The sequence below is a fragment of the Vombatus ursinus genome, unplaced genomic scaffold (assembly GCF_900497805.2).
Source record: "Vombatus ursinus unplaced genomic scaffold, bare-nosed wombat genome assembly UNPS02014830.1, whole genome shotgun sequence".
NCBI lineage: Eukaryota > Metazoa > Chordata > Mammalia > Diprotodontia > Vombatidae > Vombatus > Vombatus ursinus.
The window spans coordinates 11167313-11192096 of record NW_020954608.1 but is presented as its reverse complement, the minus strand read 5'-3'; the positions used below and the strand labels follow the sequence as shown (position 1 = coordinate 11192096).

Sequence of the window (24784 nt, the reverse complement as noted above, 5' to 3'; positions counted from 1 at the left end):
TTAACATTTGTCTCTAGAGTGTTAGAAGCTAAAGATGAATCATGGTCAAATGCCCATATGCTGACCTTAAGATGCATATCTACTATGTAAGGACAAGGAATTTTTCATTTTTCTAATGGAAAGACACTAATTACTAAGTTGCCTGGTGCCTCAGATTCTCAGGACATCCTCCTAACTCTTTATTTTGTTTTTAACTAACCAATTAGTCAATAAGCATTTACTGAATGCCTAGCCCTGTGCTGGGCTGTATGGGGAATATATAAGAAGTGGGATACGTATTGCTTTCTGGTAGTGTATAATTGGGGTAAGGAGATAAGATTAGCATATAATACTGTGTGCAACACACCATCCTAGGTGTTGGGGGGAGGGAATACAAAAGTGAAAAGACACAGTTCCTACTCTCAAGAAGTTTACAATATAGTAGAGAAGATATGTATACAAATAGCATAGAATGATGTAAGAGCCCATTATCAAGCTATGAATAATCAAGTTCAAAGAAAAGGAAAATTATTTTCAACACAAAGTGTTCACAAACTGGCATCTGAGTTAGGCCTTGAGGAATGTGCAGGATTTCAACAGGTAGAGAGAGTGAAGGGAAGGGTACTCCAGAAATAGGGAATAGCGTGAAACAAATACATTATGAAAATACGAACGGATTTCTCATGCCACCCCCAAACAGGCCCTCCTACTTTATCCTACTGGGTGACTCCTTAAGCTCCAAAGTGCACCTTGTATTTTGTATTTTCTTAGCATTATAAATATGTATTTCATAGCATTTTAATACATGCACACTTATATGACTATGGCTTAATGATTCAATTTACAAACTGTAGTTGGACCCCAATGAAACTGTGGCAATAAAGGCTGGCTTCCTGTGAGGCAGGAAGATGGGAGGTTGGGAGGGTTGACCCAAACTAAGCTGATTGCTACTAATGCTAATGCTACTAATAGAGTATTACTAGTAACATCAATAATGTAGGTCATTTCTTCTCTCCTTCTCTCTCTTCCACTCACCGATCAGAAATGACTAACTAACATCATATATAAAATCACAGAATTTTAGGGCTGACTTTAGAGATCATCTACTCCAACTTCCCAACTTTATAGAGGAGAAAACTGATTATTTGTGGCTCTCTGGCAGGGGGGACTTTGGAGAAGTAATACCAGGTTCTAACAAAAGCTATGAGGAGTCACCATGCTTTTCCTGAGCTTGCAGTAGGACTGAATTTAAAAGTAATCAATCAATCAATTAATCAAAAAGCACTTAGATATAGGGACTTCACAACTTTCCCTGATTTCTAGGTTGATGACTCCTCTGGTGAATTCAGTATTTAATTAATAACTTTTGATTTTAGGATCATCATGTTTCTCAGCCTGAATGCTGCCTCCGCAACCATTTTTGCTTCTGCCCAAGTTTCAGTTTATTTTTTTTCCCTTAAAGCCAATTTAATTCAATTCAAAAGACATTTATTAAGGGCCTACTATGCACAGGGCACCGTACCAGCCAACACTTGGGTACCAATTAGTACTTAATGAGTTACCTTTCAATGAAGCTTGCTCCAGAGAAGAGAGGAAATGAACTATTCAGGAGCCTGGGTCACCTGCCGAGCCAGAACTGAACAAGAAAAGCAACTCCCTTAGGGTTCGTGGCCGCTCCTTCTATGTTCACTTTGCCACAAAAAAGAATGTTAGAGCAGGAAGGGACCTGAGAGCTTATCTAGTCCAGTGGAATCCAAATTTTTTGGTCGTGCACCCCTATCAGCAAAAAAAAAAGAATGCACCCCCAATATATGTATATTGATTTATAAATTATATCCATGTACTACTATACTAATAATCATATACTTTATAAAAACTTATATAAAAATAGAAATAAAAAAGCATAAGATAAAGATGAAATAGTGTTTGATCCCAGAGTCAACAGAGAGACACTGGAATTTACTGAGTAGGTAATTGACCACAGTCAAATGTGCGCTTTCGGGGAATCACTTCTGCAGCTGTGTGGAGGATGGACTGCAGACAGGGAGATTGGAGGCAGAGAGATTAAGCAGGCACTCACTGCAATAGTATAGGTGTGAGGGAAGGGTCAAAAAAGTCTGACCTTGAGTGGCAGACAGATGTGGAGGTCGAACTGATTTGGCAACTGATTGGAAAATGCAGAGCAAGGGAAAGTGAAGAATAAAGATGACACCCAGGCTGTGAAGAGAGGTGATTGGAAGGATGGTGGTGTCCTTGACATGAATGGGGAAGCCTGGAAGAGGAGTGGCATTGGGGGAAAAGATAATGTAATGATAAGTGAGATGCGGATGACCACAATTCAACTATACCTGCTCATTTTACATGACTTACAGTCTTGCCTAAAATGAAAAGGGGGGAAGCAGGCCTCTTATTCACTAGTCACTAACCCTTAGCACAAAGCCTGTCTTACAAAGGCACCTGACCAAGCCCAAAGGTGATATGGAAGGCGTGGTGTGGGAGCCAAATTTTCTCAATGGCGCCTGTGGAACAGCTACTGTGGGTGACAAGGAGAAATGAGAGGCCAATACTTGGCCCAGAAGGGTGGGGATGGGGGTTGTTGGGGAGGGAAAGGAGAGGTCAGGAGCTTGTATGTGTTTGTGTTGGAGTCAAGCCTCATAACTGGCTACTAAAATGAGAGTGGGATGTAACCCATCTTCCCCTTCCCCTAATGGTGGATAACATACCCTTTGGGGTCAATCTATGGTTCCACAAGGGTCAGTCCATGACCCCCAAATGGTAAGGCCATAGACCCCCAGTATGACCACTGGTCTAGTATAAACTCTTCATTTCACAGATAAAGAGACTGAGGCCTAGAGTACTGAAGTGATTTACACAGGGCCAAGCAGCTGGTGAGTGACTTAAAATTAGAATACAGATCCCTGGATTCCCAGTCCAGTGCTTCTTGACTAAAATGGAGTATGCTCATTGCATTCCCCTACTGCTTTCCACTGTTACCATTAACTGCTTTGTATAACTTAAGATTGCCTTTAAATCCAAATTATAAAAGACAAAGAATAAAATTTTGTAGATCCTACTAAGATCTTGAATGGAGCTCATTCCTGAATTTAAATACCATAAGTATTGCTAATATTTATGTACCGAGGTACTTCAATGCATACAACAGGCACTGATGATGTCATCGTTTAGGTACTCCTTTCACTGATGCAGACCACAACTCATTTATATCTCAGTGGAAAGCAATAACAAAGGGATTTAGTAAGTGCCTACTGTGTGGAAGACAAAGGGCAGTGCTTGACTGGTCTTTATGAAATGCTGTGGCCAAAATAATTTATCATCTGTGACCGAGGCGTCAGCTGATGAAGAGTAGCTATGTATACCTTACAGCACAGAGGTGACCCTGGCTTCTTAAAGGAAGAACATCGACTCTGGTAGGCATTACCAAACTGGAGAGGCTTTAAAAACAACCTAATATCTTTGCTGTGATCTGCTTGACTGCCTTTAGAAAGCTCATCACCAAGCTGGCTGCAGAGGGAAGGATTTTTTCAGCTGCAGCATCTTTGAAAGACCACCTATTTTATGGTTTTTGTTGTTGTTGTTGTTTTTTATATGAGGCAATTCCGGGTAAGTGACTTGCCCAGAGTCACACAGGTGGTTAGTGTTATGTGTCTGAGGCCAGATTTGAACTTCAGGGGTGGTACTCTATCCACTGCACCACCTAGCTGCCTCCAAGATCACCTATTAATCTGCAGTAGAGTTGCTACTTCCCTTGGCAGTGGAAGTATCTAAATTGATGAAATCATGAGTCCTTGAAGGATTGAGAAGGAGCTATCCAAATTCTCTCCCTGACCCACCCAACCTTGCAGCATTTTATAGATGAGGAAAAGTTGAGGGCTAGAGAATTTAAGTGACTTCTCAAGGTCACACAGCCAGTTAAGGGAACAGCAAAGCATCAGCTCCTCCACACTAGGGACCACACCGGCTCTTTCTGTTGTATCTGCAGAGCACTTAGTGTTCTGCATACAATGAGACAAAAAAAAAATCAGTAATATTTATGTTGTTAATAATAATGAATGAGAAGTAAAATATCTAGAAGAGAAATTCCCAAGGAATTTTGTATTCTTTAATGAGGGAGATGCTAGAAAAGGGACATTCTGAACTTGGTTTCAACACACACAAAAGTTTCTTGATGGTAATCATTCACTTTCACCAGATGGGTTGTCCTTTATTTAAAACTTCCTCCATGCAAACTTACTGAGATTCTCTGCTTTTGGTCCTTTCCTTTGGTGTTCGAGTTAAAACACAAATCTGCCTGGAGTGAGTCCTGAAGGCACAGACCTCCCTTTTCTTGTGTTCTCTACCAGGTGACACAAAGCCAGGCTAAATCTGAGCTGTTTCAATATACATCCTGGTCTCCCTAACAAGGCTCAGGTTTGTCCTCATTTGTTATGACAGGACCGAGAGGTTTGACAGAAGACCAGCAGTTCCTAGAATAATAACTTTCCCTGAGAGCAGAGGTAGGAGAGGATGAATTTCCCCACTACCAGACACTCTGGAAGATGGTAGAGCGAGGTAGTAGCTGCTTCTCCCAGAAAAAAAACAAGGATGTCAGTCTGTTCAGAACCATGGATGCAAACGTTTCTACCAGGGATAGAGATTCCACTTACCGCAGTGAGACTGGAAAACCTGGGGCTTGACGACCTGATTGCAGAAATTGCATACTATGAGATAGAAGTCATCATGTGCTGGACAGTGACCAAATAAGTGCATATCTGTGGGGAAAAGGAAAAAAAAATTTTAAATAGCACTCACTTCTGTTTTGGTGTAAAATCTTGTTGGCAGCCCTTTGAGGACAAGTTTTCAAAAACAACAAAGAGAGACCTAAGAATTTTTACTAAAAGGAAGCAGTTTGTCATAATCCAGCTCTTCAATTCTCAAAGTGATCATTTTACTTAAAAGAGGCCTCCTCATGTTGCCCTTAGAGAGTCCTTTTTGTCCACTTCTAGAGCAATGTTGATAAGGGGCCCTGAATGGTGTACCACGTGGAATTTCTCCTGGCCGAAGAGGAAGCAGAATGCTAGTGGTCTTCCCTCATTAAAGATTTTTTTTTTTTTGGATCAAATCTGTGATATTATTAGTGTAGGGAACTCCCACAAAGGAGACTCCCTCTACCAATGTAGATTATCTACCTGCTCTGAAACTTAGTCTTACAGAATTGCCTAGAGCATTGAGAAGTTACGCCACTTGCCTGGGGTCACACAGCCAGTATGTTTTTCTCAGCCCTTCGGGATTCCATAGCTAGCTATATACTTTGCCATGCTGCCACTCAATTCAGATTCATCTTTCTGTAAGTGAGACTCTCCCCTGTCCAGGGTTAGGTAAAGTTCCCCAAATGATAACAGGAGCTTACATTTATAGTGTTTCACACTTTACAGTACTTTCCTCACCACATCACTGTGAGACAGTAGTATGTCTAATATCCCCATTTGATAAATGAGTAACTGAAGCTCAGTACACTGAAGTGATTTGTTTAAGGTCATACAATAAATACCCGAACTGGGACCTTAAAACCAGGTGTTCTGACCCCAGGTCCAGGTTTCTATGTCCTACATCAAATTGATGTTATATGGGGACTTTACCATTGGTTTTGGACTTCAGAATACTATACCGTCAGGAGCTCAGTCTTAACAGGGCAGCTTAGCATCTGTATTCTTTAAAAACTGATCCTAGAGACCAGAAGTTAAGTGATCCTTCTGAAGAGATTTTCCACATCCCATGGGTGAGGGACCAGGCAGAGCATGGGTCATGGAATCGCAAATTTCAAGGTGGAAGGTTCCTTGGAGGTGATTTAATCCAATCTCCTCAGGTTACAGGTGAGGAAACTAGTCCAGGGAGGGTAACTTGCCCAGGGTCACACACAAAATAAGTGCCAGAGCATGGATTTCAACCCAGGACCTCTGACTCTAAATCCAGCATTGCTATGTTATGTTGCCTTTCTCTTACAGGAGGCAACCAATTCATTGTCAATACTTTCAGTTGGAGGGGTGGAGTAGCTAGGAAATCAGTTATTACCTCTCCTTAAAGTCATCTGTATACCTTCGCATATGTTCACTATATTGCACAGGTCAGTTTTATGAGTAGCTTGTCATTAAAGAAAAAAAAAAGCCCACAAAGGCTGAGTTGCTCATGATGCATGAAAGCTCTTTCAAAACCTTCACAAATGCCTCAGCACTGCCTCTCTCCCCTCCCCCCTCCAATTTCTTAAAGAGAAATAAACCCAATTTGTTGACAACATACCAAAGTGCTGAGGTTCACTGTGGTAGGAACAAGCTATCCTAGAAGAGGTTTCAATTTTTTTCTGGAGGAGAATCCCCACTGGTGATGCTCAGGAAGGAGCTCTCTCAAGCTATGCTCATAAAAGGTTAGCCAGCTGAGTCAGTCACTTGCTCAGCTAGTTGGTGGATCCCTAGCAGAGAAATTCCCTTGACAAGTTTCATTAACTGCATTTGAATTCTTCCTGTTTTCCTCTTCAGCCAATGAAAAACAGTGGGCTGGAAGTTAGGAGGTCTGAGATGACTAGCATAGGCACCTCTGGAGAGGGAGGCCAGCAGAGAAAAAGGCTCAGTGAGAACTAAGTAGGGACTTCCTATGCCAAGGGAGGGGGGAGGGGAAGGAGGGACAGAATTTGGAACTCAAAACTTTTTAAAAATTGTTTTAACAGGTAATTGGGGGGCAATGAAATATAAGTACACAACAACAATAACAGCAACAAAGAACTGAGTGGTACATTATCTCTACTGATGGAAGCCTAGATTAGGCCAGTGTCAGTAAGAAGGGCAGGTAGACCATCCATGCTCTAGGTTTAGAAGTCTCATTGGCAGAGACATTAAGAATTAATAACAAATGCCTCAATAGATACGCAGTCAAACAAAGGCTATGAACAAATAGTTCTCAAAAAAAGAATTATAAAATGTGAAAGAATGCTCCAAATCATTAAGTGTAAGAGAAATGCACATAAAACCAGCCCTGAGCTTTCACCTCATACTCAGCAAATTGGCAAAGGTGATAAAAGATGGGAAGAGTCAACAATAAAGGTGTTGGGGAAAGATAGGCACAGGGAATGTTTTATTGGTGGGACTATGAATTAGTACAACTACTTTGGAAAACAATTTGGAGCTATGAAAATAGAAGGAAATTCAAAACAAATGATGTAAAAACAAAAGACACCAATAAATTTTATTCTATTAAAAACTTTTAGTGACAAATTTCTGGCAAAATAATGGAGGCAATAGTATGTTTTGTTTTTGGAAGTGGTGGGAGTCAAGAAAGCCTTCCTTCTCCCTTCTCCCTTTTTCCCCCTCCCCCCTAAGGCTCAGAATTAGGAACAGCTAACAGTGACACCAGCACATGTCATTCTTGTGATGAAGATGCTCTCAAAAGAGGCAACAGTACTTTTTGAGGGACCACATCTGGCAACACCCAAGCCATCCCTAAACTGAAGGTAAAGGGAATAAACTTTGTCCCTCAGGTCTCGTAGTATGCTGAAACTTTTCTTGGTGTTCATTCAACAGAAATTTACAAAGGGCTTACTACGTGCAGAACACAAGTAGGGAGGTATGGAGATAAAATAAAGTGATTTGTATCCTATGAAGCATGTTATGGTATAGTAGGGGAGATAAGGCACATACACAAATATCTGTAACACAAGGTAGACTGTTTAGCAAGACAGAAAATACTGTTAGTTCAGTCAGATGAGAGAGAGATTACTTTAGGGTAGGGATATTTTTCTCGGTTTCTCTTAGGAGTAATAACAGCTGCCAATGACAATGTATCTTTAGAGAAACTCGGCTACCATAAGTAATCGGTATTTTGGAAAAGACAGAAGGGTTAGTCTTGTCACCTTAAGTCTCAAATTGGAGTATCACAACTTAGTAAAGGAAGATAATGGGATACACTTCCTGAGCTGGCTTTGGCTAAGAATAACCACTGTGGGATTTCTAGGACTGTTTTTTTTTTTAAATTAACTTTAAAAAAAAAATTTTTTTTTTTATTTCTAGGACTAATTGAGGAAGCTAGGTAGCACAGTGGATTGAGTGCTAGGATTGGAGTCAGGAAGGCCTGAATTCAAATTTTATCTCATACATTTACTAGCTGTGTGACCTTAGACAAGCCACTTAGACCCTTTTAGTCTCAGTTTTCTACATAAAGCAATTTGCAAACTTTAAAGAACTACATCTGTACTGTTATTAATTGAAGTTCTAAGTGGCAGAATTGACCCAAGAAATATAGTTTTATGGAAACAGGGAGAATCAGGTAGTTGTCACAAGACTAGAGGCTCTCAAACTTTTTGGTTTCATGAACCCCTTTACACAATTAAAAATTATTAAGGACCTCAAAGAGTTTTTGTTTATGGGGTTATATCTATTGATATTTACCATATTAGAAATCAAAACTGTCAAAATTTTAAAACAGCTAATTCATTTAAGGTAACAGTAATAAACCTATTATATGTTAACATAAATAACATTTAATGAAAAATAACTATTTTACAAAATAAAAAAATAGTGAGAAGAGTGGCATTGTTTTATGTAGTTTCACAAATTTCTTTAGTCTAGCATAATAGAAGACAGCTGGATTCTCATATTTACTTCTTTATTCAATCTAATGCTAAATTTGTTTTGGTTGAACTATATGAAGAAAATTTGGCCTCATGCGGACATGTAGTTGGAGAAGGGAGGAGTATTTTAATAGGCAAGTAACATCTTAGCATTATTAGGAAAAGCTTTGATCTTGTGGATCCTACGTTTGGGAACCACTGCCCTAGGTGGAAGAAGTATCTAGGAGTTGCAACAGTTTTTGTCCTGCTCCTAAAGGAGTTAAACCTAAGTTGGAGCATGGGATAGGGGAGGGTAGAAACAGTCTGCCAGACAGAGGAATAGTACAGGGAAAAGAATACTAGATTTGGAGTCAGAGAATCTGAGTTTGAATCCTGACTGCCATTTTCTACCTGTGTGAAGTTAGGTATGTTATTTAACCTCTCTGGGCCTCAGTTTTCTCATCTGCCAAATAACGGAGTTGGACTAGAAGACACGTAAGGTGCCTTGAAGCTCTAAATCTATTATGTGTGAACTTTATGCTATTCTGTCCACAGTACCTTTTCTGGAAGGGAGGAGTGCTTGTTTCCTTCTCCAGCTGGGTGATGTCAAAGTCACCTCCATTACAACCAATTTTCACTTTTCTGATGCTAGAAATTATACGAATGGGGAACATCAGAAGCAAGAAGGGACCTCATTTCCTATGAATACCACGTTGCCTTATATTCAGGGGTGTGCTGCAGTCAGCTAGATGCTATTATTAAATTTTCAGTGTGAACATTTATACCTTGGAAGTCAGCAAATGCTAGAAATCAGGGCTTGATTTATAATTGTTTTGTTGATTTTCTAGACTTAAGAAATTGATGGAGAAAATGTTTACAATTCAGATTAAATTTAAAATTGTGTGTTCATTTTTTTTTGGTGAAGAGTTGGTTGTTAATACCAGCATATCACTGCTTAGATTCATATAGATCTTCATACTTTTAAGAGTGCTTTGAGAACTATTAGCTCATTTGATCTTCATAACACCCTATGTAAAAAAAGTAGACAGGACAAATATTATCATTCCCATTTTGTAAATGAAGCAACTGAACCCTAGAAAGGTTAACTGATTGCCCATGGTCATCCAGAGTCAATCATAGGTTTCCTGAATTCCAATGATACTAGAATACTGAGACACCTTTGAGAACAGTGCGAAAACAGCACTATTTTTTGAGGGAGTTGGCAACCTCCTCAATATAAGCTTAGTTATTTCAAGCCAGAAGGTTAGAATTCTGCCTAGATGATTTTAGTTTTGGGTTATTTGAAGTTATTTATAGACTTAAAAGTAAAAAAAGACCCTACAAATGTGCCCCTTAGCTCAAAGCAGATATTCAGGTAAAATGGAAAAAGATTCTGAAAGCTTTATCTAAGGTTTTGTTTTTTTGCCTTTTCTGCAAAACCTCTGGTTTTCTTTCCAGTTGCTAGAGGGCCTATTTCTAATCCAATGTTTTGGATTCTGTTTACCCACACTAGTCAACAGCAAAACCATCTACAAGGGAGATGAGATCTTCAGTCTACAGCTCCAGGGGAATGGTGACTGGGAGCTGAAGACCAGGAACTCTCAAGTTCGGAGTTGTACTCTGTGCACAGACTTACACCAAAAGATATAATCTCTCAGTTTCAAGCATATTATTCAAAATAGTTTAAACAGTCAAAACCAAACCTGTTGTTTCATCCTTTCTTGCTCCTGTCAGTGGAATATCTATTGATTAGAGATGGAGATTATAGTACCACCAAAGAGATCAGCACAAAGAATGATGGTCTAGTCATCTTTGCAACATGTTTCTGAGGCCAAGGGAGCCAAGTTTTATTAGCTGCAGTCCGCAGATGGGGTGGGAGAGGGTAAGTGAATAAGCCCTAGGTCATGCAATGAATCAGAGGTAGAGTTGAATTTGAATCATGTAAGTACCAAAGAGTTTGTCCATCAAGGTTCAGAATCATGCCTAGTCTGGGGATATTGATGGTTATTCTACTTGGAAGGGGCCAGTCAGAGCCTTCTTCCTCCTAATTTAGGTCCTATCCAAAGGACTGCAAAGAAGCAACAGGGCAGAGAGATATGTATCTCAAGGAAACGGAGTCCAAATCAGAAGTCTAGCAAAGCCGTGATTTTTGCAAGCCTGCCCACTACTTGCCAAGAGACGGGGCCATGAAAATTTATGGCAGAACATTTATCCAGGAGTACATTCTGAGACCAGTTTTCTTGTGTAGTCAGTAATTGCCTCTGAAGGCAAATCCCAAAAACAGCTCCAAATATGTTTTGGGCAATGGCAGTATCATTTCAGTAAGTGTCTGTTCTCCCAAGGGTACTACTTTGAAAGACTGAACTCATTTAGATCTATGTTATGATATTTGCTTCTTTTGGGGAAAAAAAGCCTCATTACTTTATAACCACATATCATATTCAGTTCTTAAAAATAGATAATTAAAGGAAAAAGCCAGGCTCCAGTGACAGCTGCAAACCATTATTATAAAGAAATGTGCAGGATTTGTGGATGAAACAGAAAGATCCTTGATTTTTGTGGATTTAGGATCAAACAGCACTATGTATACCTTTGAGTTGGCTTTTTGACATTGTGAAGCAACAAGTGCTGATAGATCAAAGGATGAAAAATTCAGTTCCAAATAAGGGTTGGTTCATACATTTTAATGGCAGCTACATCAAGGTGTAAAATGAAGCAAACTGCTAAGAAGGCAGTTCAGGGAAGCCGAAAGACTGCAGCAGGAGGTAGCAAAATGAATGACTCATAATTTGATCTTTAACGTTATAGAGACAGTCATAGTGATAAACAGGAGCAAAACAGACATCCTTGCATTAGTATCTCAAAAAGTCACAAATGATCTCCTTAAAGATACTTCTGAAGGCTTCCCAAAGAGATCCCCTCCTGAATTCTATGACTCTGATGAAAGGGTTACTTTATTTTCTGATTGGTTACAGTAAAAAATGAGACCATAATTATGAAGTATACTCTGCTGGCAAAGAACCCAGGCCTCAGGGATTATAACAACCAGAGACGGAGAGCTGGAAGGCACCTTAGAGGCCAACTATGCCATGTTAAATATAAATTTAGACTACTGGTTACTGGGTACCCTATTTATATAAATTTTAGAATAAGTTTATACTGTATGGTTAGGTCATTTATAGTGTATTATATACAGTGTTTGTGGTTGTTTCTACTAAAAAAATGGAGCACCAGGAACACAATTCTATATTATATCATTTTTCCATGGGTAAAACAGATGCTACTTACATCTTTTTATTTATGGTACTTTCTCTAGGAAGAAAACCTATATAGTATGAAGGCCACCTGTATCATAAGTTTATATTACAATAGGATAAGACAATCTATTTAGTTTCACAAGACCGAGGGACAAGGTAACTACAGCCATGGAGAGTGGACATATGACATTAAATTTCTTTAGAAAATTCCAGGCATTGAATGTATTTGGTCCCTGACTTCAGCTGCGCTTTGTGAGCCTTTCATAACAGTACATCAGCAGTCTCTGATTTCTTTCATAACGGACAGAGTTGACAATCCCTCATCAACCCTGGAGATGGTCCTTGAGAGCTCCTGCGGCCAAAAGAATTCCTCAGCCACGCCGTGGCCAAGGTGGCGATGAACTCAGCCAGGCTGCTCCTGGGGTGAAAGACGAGCCTGTCACCGGGTCTCTTCTTGAAGCTGCTCTAGTTTGGTAAGACCGGACAAACTCTGTGCGAGGCTGGAGTAGCTTTCCAGAACCTAGCTGAAGAGAATCAGAGATCTGTAGCTACAAGGGGCCTCAGAAACCAGCTAGTCTCACTGGCCCCCCTCTCCCCTAATTTTGCAGATGAGGAAACTGAGGCTCAGGGAGGTTAAGTGATTTGTCTAAGGTCTCAGACGTAGTAAGCATCAGAGGCAGGATTTGAACCCAGGCCCTCTGAGGCATCATTTTAAATCTTTAGCGGAGGCCCACTTCTACAATTTCAGGTATTTGAAGTTACTCAAATACAAATCACTTTATGACCAGATACAAGACAAGTTACATACAATATTAGTATGGAACATATAGGAAATAGGAGCTCCATTGTGGGAGGATCAGAAGTCTGGGCTTAGTCAAGTCAAAAAGCATTTATTAAGTGCCTACTAAGTGCCGACTAAGTTGTCCAAAGAAGCCCCCAATGTCCTATCTAGTATTGAATAAGTTATCTGAGAAGGCAGCAATTATAATTAACATCTTCCTTTTTCTATATCAACATTTTTTAAATTTATTTTTTCAATTAATAAAAATTGTTAACTCTTCCATGGTTCCATCAGAAAAAAAGGAAAATAAAACCTTTGTGACAAACGTGCATAATCAAGCAAAAAACCAACCAAACAAAAAACTAACCAAATTCCACATTTATCGACTCCAAAAATATGTCTCATTCTGCACCCTGAGTCTGTCAACTCTATGTCAGGAGGTAGATAGCATACTTCACAATCCACCCTGTGGAACTGTGGCTGGTCAGTTCCTAACTCTTTTAAAGTTGTTTGTTTTTCTTTAGATTACATTTTTTTTAATTAATGAAAATCTGCCTTCTCTTCCTCCTATTTCCCCCTATTCAGTGAAAAAGAAATAATAACAAAACCCTTATAAAAATGTATAGTCAAGCAAAACAAATTCCCTTATGGGCAATATGTACCCTGAGTCTATCACCTCTTTTTTAGGAGGTAGGTAGCAAGCTTCATCATGTGTCATTGAATTTCTTAGGCCTTTCAAAGTTTTTTGTCTTTACAACATTGTTTTTATCACATAAATTGTTCTCCTAGTTCTGCTCACTTCTCATATTAATCTTAAGGTGCTTGTCTCACAGTTTTTATTAAAAAGTTAGGTAGGTAGGATTTCTCATTGGAATATGTTTAGTAGTGTTTTTACAATTTAATTATTAGAGTCAAGTGCCCAGGCTTTAATTTAATACAAAAACACAACTTTTCTGAATTAACAAAATTAAGAAAGAAATTACAATAAGGTTTTTTTTTTAAAGTCTGAAAGAAGCAATATAGGAAAGGGAAAGAGGGAAAGGGATTGAGGAAGGAAAGAAAGAGAAGGAAAGGAAAAAGAGATCCCATTAAGTCCATCAAGCAGAGAAAACCATCTTGGCTTTTGAAAATGATTAACTCAGAAGCTCCAAAGGGCAAGGGTCCATTGATGCTAATCTAGGGCTCCTCATTCAGTCACTTGACACCTTCTCTTCCACACAAAGTAAAAGTCAAAAGTCTTTCAATGGGCAAAAGTGGCCACTTTTACATTTCCAGATTTCAGAAAACTGAAACCATTACTATGACAGCCCAAAGTACTTAAGCCTGGGAACAGAAACTGAAACAAAGGGTCTAGAAATGCAAGCAGCTCCAGGGAGTTATTCAGAGCAAAAGTATGTCTGCACAGGTGACAGAAGTTGAACTTTTCTTCTTTTAAAAACCAAGTTTCAAGAACGCTGACTGCCCTTGTGCGGGTGGGCTAGGCCAGGAAGAATCTCCTTGCTATAACTTAAAAATCTGTGCCTATTAGTGAAGATGACATTTGGCTTTTATCATGCTTCAAGACACAGGTGGCTAGCTATCTGCCCTCAACTGACTGTGCCTATAAACCACTCCTCCTTCCTGGCCCCACCCTTTGAGAGAAAACAAAAACAAAATAAAACCAAAAAGCCCAATACACGGACAAAAGAAACCCTAAAAACTACTTTCCCAAGAAAATGAGTGTATGCAGAAATTTAGTGTGTGTGTGTGTGTGTGTGTGTGATACGTCAGTACAGGAGAGCTGCCTCTGAGTCACGCCAGGCTGCTACTGCTGCTCTCACACCTCACTCGACCCACTCTCACACAGCTGCTTATCTTGACTCCAATCAGATTCTGCTAAATTTTCCTGTGTTGCAGAGCAAGAGAAGAATAACTGAAGCAAGAGGGATAGCAGTACTACTGTTGGGGGTCTAGATTAGAAACCAAAGGGAGTTGAAGCTCGAATATTCAGAGCAATAATTGGACTAGGAGGGAGTAGTAGTCTTCTATTCTATTTCTATTCTTTTCCAATACCCTCACGGAAATTACTTATCATTCTTGTTGCTCAGTTCTCCCATCTGTAAAACATAGATAGTGGTACACAACGGTAAAGTTGAATTCCAAGTTTCTAGACGTAATCAGGAGGGATATGTAGTAGTTCTATGACTGCTGGTATGTCCCTAGAGAGAGGTATACCAATGAAAAAAGTTCTAGTTTTGGAGTCCAAGGACCTGGGCTCAAATCTCACCTCCAGTGCTTCCTACCTACATGATCTTGGGCAAGACACTTCAACTTCATCAGCCTCAGTTCCTTTATCTGTAAAACAAGGGGTGGAACTAGTTGGCCAGTAGTGTATCTTCTAGCTTTAGAGCTATGGTTGTATGATTTTGCTATAGGAATCTAACTAGGAAAAAGACATGTGGGCCATCTTGGAATGAGGAAGTAGTAACTCCCCCCCATCTCAAGGCACCCTGCTATAACACACACAATGTGTAGGGGACTTCAGCTGCTTGTATGGAGGTTTTGAGGCTCCTCCCTTTGGTCAGATTTCCTGTTTCCTCATCCTACAGCTGTTACTTGCATCAGAATGGCAGATCCTGATGTACCTGGAAGACAAAGATTTCTTAATTTCTCTGTTCACTTCCCAGCTCTCGTCCCGTCTTACTTAACAAACTTAGTGGGATGACAATAAATTACATTAAAGGTGGTGAAAGCTTGTCCTGGCTATGGAAATTCACTCTGATGTTGGCAATGGGATAATTTTTCAAATGGCCTCCCTTCCACCTGTGTCCTGCTTAAGTTGCTGAACATGAAAATGCAAAAATGAAAGCCATTTGAAAGGGCCATAATGAACCTAGTAAACAAAACAAAACAAAACAAAAAAACAGCCTCCTTCCCCATCTTGTTAGGGAAACAGGCACACATATTATACTTTGTTGGTGTCACTATAAGTGTTATTAATCCTTTTGCAGAGCAATCTGGCAATAATTGGTAAGAGAAAATATTCATACTCTCATATCCTGAAATTTCTTGCTAGGGAAATTCCCAAGAAAATCAGTCAAAAGAAAAAAAAAATCCTGATTCATAAAAAGATGGTCATAAAACACCATTATTTATCTTTTTGAAAAATTTAGAAACAACCCAGATTCTCCCAAATAAGAAAATTATTAGGCAAATACATGAACACAATTCAATACCATGTAGCTACTTTAAAAGACAAACATTTAGATTATTATCAATATATAAAAATGGAAATGTATATATAAAGTAATTATCAATATATAGAAATGGAAATGTAGATATGAAGTAATGTGACGTGAAAAAAGTAAAGCAGCCCTAAACAAATATGTAATTCCATTAACAAAGATCATAACAAAATTTGGAATGAGAGAAATAGTTATTTAGTGTCCACTTAGTTTTTGAGGTTTTTTTTGGAGGGAAGGGGGAGGATCATTTAAGTTTAATAATAATAACAATAAATTAAAAACAAACACCTCCCCCTCCCTGCCATGGAGCTCAACTAAGTTGAACCTAGAACATAACCTAACTACTCCTCAAATTAACCACTTAAACCTTCCATCCTAAATGTGCCTGACTGATGTACTGGTTCTACCTGTCTGTGGCCAGTGCTGGCTCTGTTTGGGTTACCCTCCCTCCTAATCATCTCTGCTCCTACTAGGTAGCCTCTAGTCTCCCTGGCTGGTAGCTTCCGACACTGACATCATGAGCTCCACTCATTCCTGACAGAAGAGGAGCTTGTAACCATTTGGGCAGGGTACACATTGCTGGCCTTGACCTTGCTTTGCTATGATAAGGTAGTCCAGCGCCTCTGAAACTGTTCTTACAGCAAGGATTGCCCTGCTCAGGAAGCAATGGCATGCAAAAAGGAACTCTACTTCCTCCTGCTAATCATTTTCTTCCTTCTCAAAGGATACTCATCAATCAATCCAAGTGTCCTAATACAGGCCAACAAATTTCTGTGTGGAGTTGAAAAGTATGGACACGTTAGGATTTATCAAAGGACCTGCAAGCAAAATTCATCCAGGTCACAGTGACTTAATTCAGAGAGAGTAGAGCAACCTCTTATTATAGGGGAATTTCTATTAAAATTTTCCTGCTTTCCAAGCTTAACCGCAGATAAGAAGAGATGATAACAGACTCACTAGACTAAGTAAACCTTTTTATATTAGGTCAGGAAACAGTCACAGGGCAATCACAAAGCTGTCCCCATTGACAGCTGACAGCAAGACTCTTCTCACTCAGGAGGTTCTATTCTGAAGCTGAGTAGTGTAATGGCACTGGAGTCAGAATCCAAAGACCTGGGTCAAATCCTAGTTTTATTTCTTACTTCCCTTGTGATACTAGAAAAGTCACTTCATCTTTTTGGGTCTTAGTTTCTTCATCTATAAAACTGGGGGTGGGTGGGACCATCTGACCTCTAAAGTCCATTCCAGCTCTAAGACCTATGTTGCTCTCGTTGTCACATATAATTTTCAATCCACACTCTTCCAACTTCATCCTACCTAGATTCTGACTAAATATCAAGGACTCAATTTAAATGTTTATGGCTAATTTCCCATTATTTGACATTCTAAATTAATATGATTTTGTTTTCACAAAACCAAAAGGTCCCTGTAATTTTCCCATGTCTTCTCCCAAACAGCTTCGAGGTTCTGTTCCGTTCCTTCAAAACTGTCTTTTCCCTGTCCTGTGCTACCTTGATCAGAACTACTTAGGAATTTGTCTCTACTAGCCCAAGGCAAAAACATGTTATGCTTCCAAGTGGCTGGAGGTGCTGGTTCCTGTATTTCTGAGGTGACTCCACAATGCTCTGGGTTGTCCCTCCTGATCCTCGGTCACAACCAGTAGTGCCCTTGGCTTTCACCTACCCTACATGGGAGGCACACCTTCAGGCAGGGTGGAGGAAAGCCCTCAAGGGGGAAGAAGCATCTTTAGAGGGAGGATAGTTAAAAGCATACAAGTGTTTTCTCTAAAGAGGTTTCTCTTTAGAGGTGAATTATGAAACTGGAATCTTCTCAGGATGATAGGTCCCACAACTATCTATCTAGCGTTGTATGGTGCTGACTGAGGGTAGGGAGGGAGACTCCGGGATCTCTCCTGGCCCATTCCACTCCTGTGTATTCATGAAGACTAGTTCCACAAAGCTGAAGGAGGAAAAAGGAACAATGATGATGATGACAGCTAACATTCATGTTGCACCTGAGATCAGCAAATCAATCCTTCTTTTCCCCTCAGAACTGCCTTGGGAGTTAGCTGAGCACCTACCTCACAAGGTTGTTCAAAGATCAAATGGGATTATATTTGCATAGCACATTGCAAAACTTAAACCATCATTTAATGTTAGCTACTACTATTAAAATTAGGCATGGCTGTTACCCGTGTTTTACAGATGAGGAAACTGAAACTCAGAGAAGCTAAGAAAAACAGCATCGTACAGTTAAGTGCCTGAAACAGTATCTGAACTTAGGTCTTCCTGCCTCCTAGGACAGCTAGGTGGTGGAGTGGATAGAATGTTGGGCTTGGACTAAGGAAGATGAGCTCAAATCTGACTGTGGACACTCACTAGCTGTATGACCCTGGGCAAGTCACTTAACCCTGTTTGCCTCAGTTTCCTCATTTGTAAAATGAGCTGGAGAAGGAAATGGAAAACCATTCCAGTATCTTTGCCCAGAAAACCCCAAATGGGGACAGAAGAGTCAGACACAACTGAAAATGACTAAACAACAACTTCCTGCCTCCAAGTTCAGAACCCTGTACACTACTCTACACTGCCTTTCATTCAGACCAAGCATCTACAATGGAATATAGTAGGATCATAGATTTAGAATTGGATGGGACCTCAAAGGCCATCTAGTCCGACCTTCTCCTGTCTGGATGAGGAAAGAGGCTCAGGAAGTTAAATGATCTGCCTAAGATCAAAGATATCCAGTGATATGGATTTGCAAGAGGTAGGACTTGAATTCAGGTCCTCTGACTGCAAAGCAATTCTTCATCTTTTTGTGTCATGGACTCCTTTGGCCATCTGATGAAACCTATGGATCCTTTCTCAGAATAATGTTTTTAAAAACACAAAGTAAAATATGTAGGATTGCAAAGAAAACTAATTATATTGAAGTATAGCTATCAGAATAATAATAATAATAATAAAAAAAAAGCTTTTGGACACCATGTAGGAAACCCCTGTTCTAGAGCCATTATTCTGTCCACAGTGCCCTGATGCCATCCAAATCCTAGGAAATGCTTAATTATGTATCATGAGAAATATTGCTGGTTTAGCTTTAAGAAGAAAGTTAATAAGCATTTGAGTGCCTACTATGTACAAAGCCCTATACTAGGTACTCTGTACATAAAGTTGGAAAGGTCCTTATAGACCATCTGTCCATCCTTCATTTTTTAGATGAGGAAGACAATTAAATGACTTGACCAAGATCACACAGGTAATAATAAGGATGAAGACTGGGGTTTGAACACAGGTTCTCTGATACCAGAGCCAGTAGTACCCTTTCCAGTATACCATGATGGCACCTCCTCCATTATGCACAATCCTTTAAATTGCCTCAGACAGCCTGAAGCTTAGTTTCTGAAAACCTGTCTTAGTGCCAGTTTAGCTCAGCTGGTTAGATGACTGTGTTAATGAAGCCACTGCTGGGGTTTTGATCCCTATAGCTGGCATTGAGAAAAACTATGTTCCATGGCCCTAACGCCCACCCCTCCTGGGATAGCCAGCTTGTAGATCCATGTCACTGGTTATGGGGTGAGGGTGGGTGGGTAAAGGGGATAAGTGTTTAGGGGCAAATCCATTACCACTACTGGAAAAATCACTTAGAGCTCATGTCCTAACTAACAGCAAGTCAACTAGTAGCAAAGCAAAACTGCAGCTTGTGGGCAGGAAAGAAGTCACCTCTGAAGAAAGGAAACAAAATAAACTATTGTGTTTAGTTTCTAGTCACAACATTTGAGGAAGGGCAATGACAAGATGAAAGAGGTCCCAAGAAGGTAAACTGGTATGGCTAGGGGTAAATGAAACCATGTCATACCCAGTACTTGTTGAAGGAATAGCCTGGAGAAGAAAAGATCTTGGCAGGGAGGTGAGGGTGGGAGAGGGGAGAGTAATGACAATGATAGCTTTCTTTACGTCTTTAAAAGGCTGTCATGTACAAGAGGGATTAAATGCTTTTACTTGGTCCAAGAGGGCAGAATTAGGAGAAATCAGTAGGTAACAATTGTTGCTTCAAGAGGTAGTGAGCTCATCACTAAAGGTCTTGGTCTTTAAGCAAAAATTGGTTAACCAGTTTTGGTTAACCAATAAGAAATATTTGTAGAGGTGATCATGACTTGGTCTTGAACATGAAGACTACTAAAGTACTTTTCGATGCTGATTTTCATGATTCATTTCCTAGGGACTGTGTATGATTGAGTATGCTCAAAACCAGGAGCATGGGGCTCAAACATCTTTCAAGGAGGTAAGCAGGAAATGGAAACCCATTTCATCTGACATTACTAGGAAAAAACAGAATTTCCATTTGAGAATGGTGAATGGGAGAGAATTTTTAAAGTCTACTATGTAACTCTGGAAGGCAAGTTTAAAAAAGAACAAAAAAACCTTTTAATGTGTTTTCATTTACTTCAGGACTACAGGCTTTTTAGAACACTTTCCCTCTTCCTCTTTAAAAAACTATCCCACCTTTCATGAAGTGGCACACCTACAACCTTTGCTTATTTCCAAATGTCTATAGGTTACCATTGTGAATAGAGAAACCCACTTGTATCACCCAGGCATATATGTTCCTTCCAGAAAGACGCTTTCCTCAGGGGGTTAACATTCTGTGCCCCTGGCTCCATGGGGGAAGAAGAGGAGCTGGAGAGGCTGAGTGCCGGGCTCTACAGCTCTGTGGCCCATCTTCTCAACTGTCTTCTTTCATGCTGACCAGGGAGGAACAGAGGCAAGAAAACATCGGATTTCCCCCCCTCCTTTTCAAAATAATTTTCAAGCCTAAAGTCCTGTTTGTCTCATTGGGTTGGTACTATATCAGTGCTTTTGTATAATAAAATACCCAAGGCAAGAATTTATTTCTTCACAACTAAATCTATTGCAAAGTACCTAATGCTCAACAAGTATTACAGGGCTTTCATTCCACCCTGGCTTAAGTTGCTTAAGTTGAACCAATTCAACTCAATAAAAATATTCATTGAGTGAAGCCACTGTGTGAAAGGCACTGTGCTATGAGACGAGAATTAAAACAAAAAGATGAATAGACTCAAGCCTTGATGTTTACAATCAAGTATGGAGAGAGATGAGACAAGCACTACAAAGGCAGAGTGTGACAAGTGTCATGAAGGAGATGAAAAACAAAACATGATGAGGTTTCAAAAGAGAAAAACAGACCCAGCAGGGATGGGAATCAGGAAGGGCTTCACGGAAGAGGTGGCATTCACAGTAACCCTAAATCCATGATCTTACATTGAATGGGTAGGCTTTAAAAAACTGTAGGTGGAGATAGAAGTATGGGAGGAAAGAAAGAAGGGAATTTCCAACGAGGATGAGAAGAGGATGAGCACGGGTACAAAGGCAAGAAAGTGCTGGAGAAAAGTGAACAGTCCAGTCTGACTAGAGTGTCAAGTAGCCACAGAAGAACTGGGGGAAATAAGGCTAAAAAGAGATTGAGCACAACCAGGAGAAAACTGTACAGAGTAGTAACAGCAATAGTGTAATGATGACCAACTGTGAAAGACTTCGGTACTCTAATCAACACAATGATCCAAAACAATTCCAAAGGACCCATGGAAAAATGCTATCCATGCTGGATAGAGAATTGATGAACTCTGAGTGTAGACTGCAGTATGCTTTTTTCACTTTTTCTCTCTCTCTCTCTGTGCAACACAGCTACTATGGAAATATGTTTTACATGACCTCACATGTATAATTGATATCATATTGTTTACCTTCTCAATGGACAGGGGAGGGGGAGAATTTGGAACTCAAAATTTTTAAAAATGAAGGTAAAAATAAAGTTTTTATATATATATATATATATATATATATTTTTTTTTTACAAGAAAGGATGAGACTATGTTGTAGAAAGGCTAGGAGGGCAGGTCAAGGAGCTTGAGTTTTATTCCAAAGTATTTTCAGGGCAAAGCTGGGTTTCAGTTAATTGTAGTTTTGAGGAAGAGGATGGACAGTGTTTAGGAGTGTCGCTTCTGTAACAAGTCTGTCTTCAAGCCTAACATCTTCGTTTCTCTTCAGCAGGGTCTGTGAAAAGCCATACTGCAACACCAGCCTGTCCTCCCCACCAAATATTTTTATATCTTTTTGGACCCAATCTAGGATTTCACCCATGTAAAGACATTCTAGGGAAGAAACTTTCTCTACAGATGAAGATGAGCACATGTCCATTATTACATCTGCCCAGGCCCCAAAGAGGCTTAGGGGACGTGCTTGGACCACACAAGTACTATGTGTCAGAGCCAGTACTTGAACCCAGGTCTTCCTGACCATGAAATCAGCTCTCTATTCACTACACCACAGCCTACTCTCCTTTCATATTTTTAAACAAGTCAGGTTAAAACCAACACCAAAAGCAGAAAGGGGGAAAGAAATCCTTAAAGGGCAACATGAAGCCCAAGGGTGATTTGGATAAGACATCCCAACCTTTGCCTCAGGGACTAGAGGTGAGGGAGTGGGGCTTATGGTGGGATAGATGGGTGGACTGTATACTTAGGTCTATGAGCCTCAAGTTCTATCCTTGCATATCAAAGCAATCATTGGCACAGCCTCCTTATTTTCCACTTCCACACACCTGCCTCCTCCTACCTGGTAACAAAGATTCAGAACCAGTGCCCCACTTGCCTGGTCCTAGAGGTGGGAAGACTCCTGCATCTTTCTACATCCCCACCAGCAATCCAAATGTAAAGATCTCTACTATTTCAGCATGCATACCTGAGAACACTGTAATTTAGAATTTAATTCAAAATTTAATTCAAATTCCTGATTCTTTTTCCTACCCTGCCCTGTGACTTTCTCACCCTAAATGATCTTGTTTTAACTCTGTATGTACTTATGTTGTTTCACATTATGAAAATATGAGCTTCTTGAGAGAAGAGACTGTTCTCCTTTTTTCTTTCTTTCCCCAGTATCTAGCACAAACCTTGGCACATGCAAGACATTCAACTTGTCGATTGTTGACTGATGGATATTAATCAATTGAATAAAAAGAGACCAATCTGTTGAACTGGGCAAGGAGCTGAAAACATTTTTATTACAACTCTGGGTCAATCCACAAATCCCACAAAGAGAATGCTGGCTAAGCCACAGTAAGGACTGATGAGTTCATATTTACTATACCTGTTAGACATTTGGTCAGCTTCAGGCTGAAGACACCAAATATTTAAATACATAGAGACAGGACTCCTCCTAGCTAATATATGGCAAAAATAGGAAATGGGGAAATTAGCTTTGTGATTACCCCAAAGTTCTGCGAAAGGTCGGTGTTTACTTGAGAAATCTCTTCACAGCTATTTTTCTCTTCTGTGGTGGCTGGCCCAATGCAGCCTTACCTGAAATGCATGCCAGGTCCCACATGTTCCCACTTCACTGGCCCTTCTGCCAGAAAAAGCACTCTGAGACAAGTTAATGAGAGACTAGGATGACTTGACTGTGAAAAGTGGAACTGAACATGGAAACATAAGTTGTCCCCAGTCTAAAGGTTTTGACTACATTTTCATCATTCCACCAAAGTATTTGATTAAAGAGGTGATTTGTGTGCACAGCTCTGCTTGGTGCCACAGGCCTGGTCACTACCTGCTAGACCTTATAAATATAGATGAATGTGCATATATATATACAGAGAACAAACAGACCACAGGGTAATAAATGCTCAACAAAATATATTACATATTTGTAATGCATTAGATACTATGAAGTGTTTGGTGGCAATAAGGCAGGAGCTAAAAGACAGCACCAGGAAAACTAGCATTTTCTTTTCAATCAAGATTTCTGAAAGAGATGGGGCATGGCATAAGGGAAAGAATGCTGAATTTGAAATCAAAGGACCTGGGGTATCCAAATTCCTCCTGTGCCACAAATTACTACTACACTTTCCCACTTCTGGTTAAAAAAAAAAAGAAAAGCTGAACTTGTTGATTTTTGAGCACCTTTCCAGGTTTAAATCTTGTGATCCTAAAAGTATGCCTGTAAAGTCACTTGCATATTATTCCATGTTGGAATTTTAACTAGAAGGTTCAATCAAGGATAGTAGCAGTAGGTAATACCGACAAGGGATTGAAAAGCAATGAAAAGGATCAATTAATGCTTAATTATTGAGCAGAACCTATTCTACGTATCAGTATCTAACAGTGTTGGACAATTCTTGCCAACAAGAGATTTGCAGCAGTGTAGTCAAGACAGACATCTGAAATAATATATGTTCTTCACATATCTACTGGAGATACACACACACACACACACACACACACACACACACACACATGCCATCTATTGTCTCTTTATCTGGATGCATGATAAGCTCCACTTCTTTTCCAGTCATTTTATGGAGGAATTAGGGAAAGACATAGATAAGCATTGCTCAGGATGAGAAGACAAAGAGGAAAGTAGTACTCAAATTCAGGAGACCCAGAATCCATCTAGAGTGCTAGATTGTGATATACAGAGCACAGTGGACAATCTCACTTTCTACTCCATTACATCTCTTTTGTGCACTCATCACATTCTAGCATGAGTTACGGTTATGTGCATTCACATCTTATCTGCTCTGTTAGATATAAATTCCTTGTCGAGGAGGAGGGGGCAAGGATTGCACTATTTTTTTTTCCAACCTTTGTATCTCTATCACATTAGGACAATAAATGCCAAGTGCATGGCAGGAGCTTAATAGATATTTGTTGAATCATTGAAAATCTGTCAAATTCGTCATCCACCAATCGTCAAAATAACTTTTCTAAACCATAAGTCTGACTTTGTCACTCCTAGCTCAAGAAGTTTATGTGGCTGCCTGTTGTCACTCCTCAGTCTGGCATTATATCATGCCTCTTTTGTCAATTGCTTTGCACACATTAAAGCACAATTATAAATATCAGTTATTTACAATACTTCTACTGCTATTACTATGTGATCTG

At 39.8% G+C, this 24784-nt stretch overlaps 1 protein-coding gene across 3 annotated transcripts in view; it reads right to left on the bottom strand.

Moving 5' to 3' along the window:
• ATXN7L1 (ataxin 7 like 1) overlaps positions 1-24784 on the bottom strand; it is a 253230-nt gene that overhangs the window by 160208 nt on the left and 68238 nt on the right. For all 3 annotated transcript variants that reach the window (XM_027838587.1, XM_027838588.1, XM_027838589.1), the window contains exon 3: positions 4644-4748. In XM_027838587.1, the coding sequence (XP_027694388.1) occupies positions 4644-4748 (105 nt within the window). The remainder of the gene's footprint in view (positions 1-4643; positions 4749-24784) is intronic.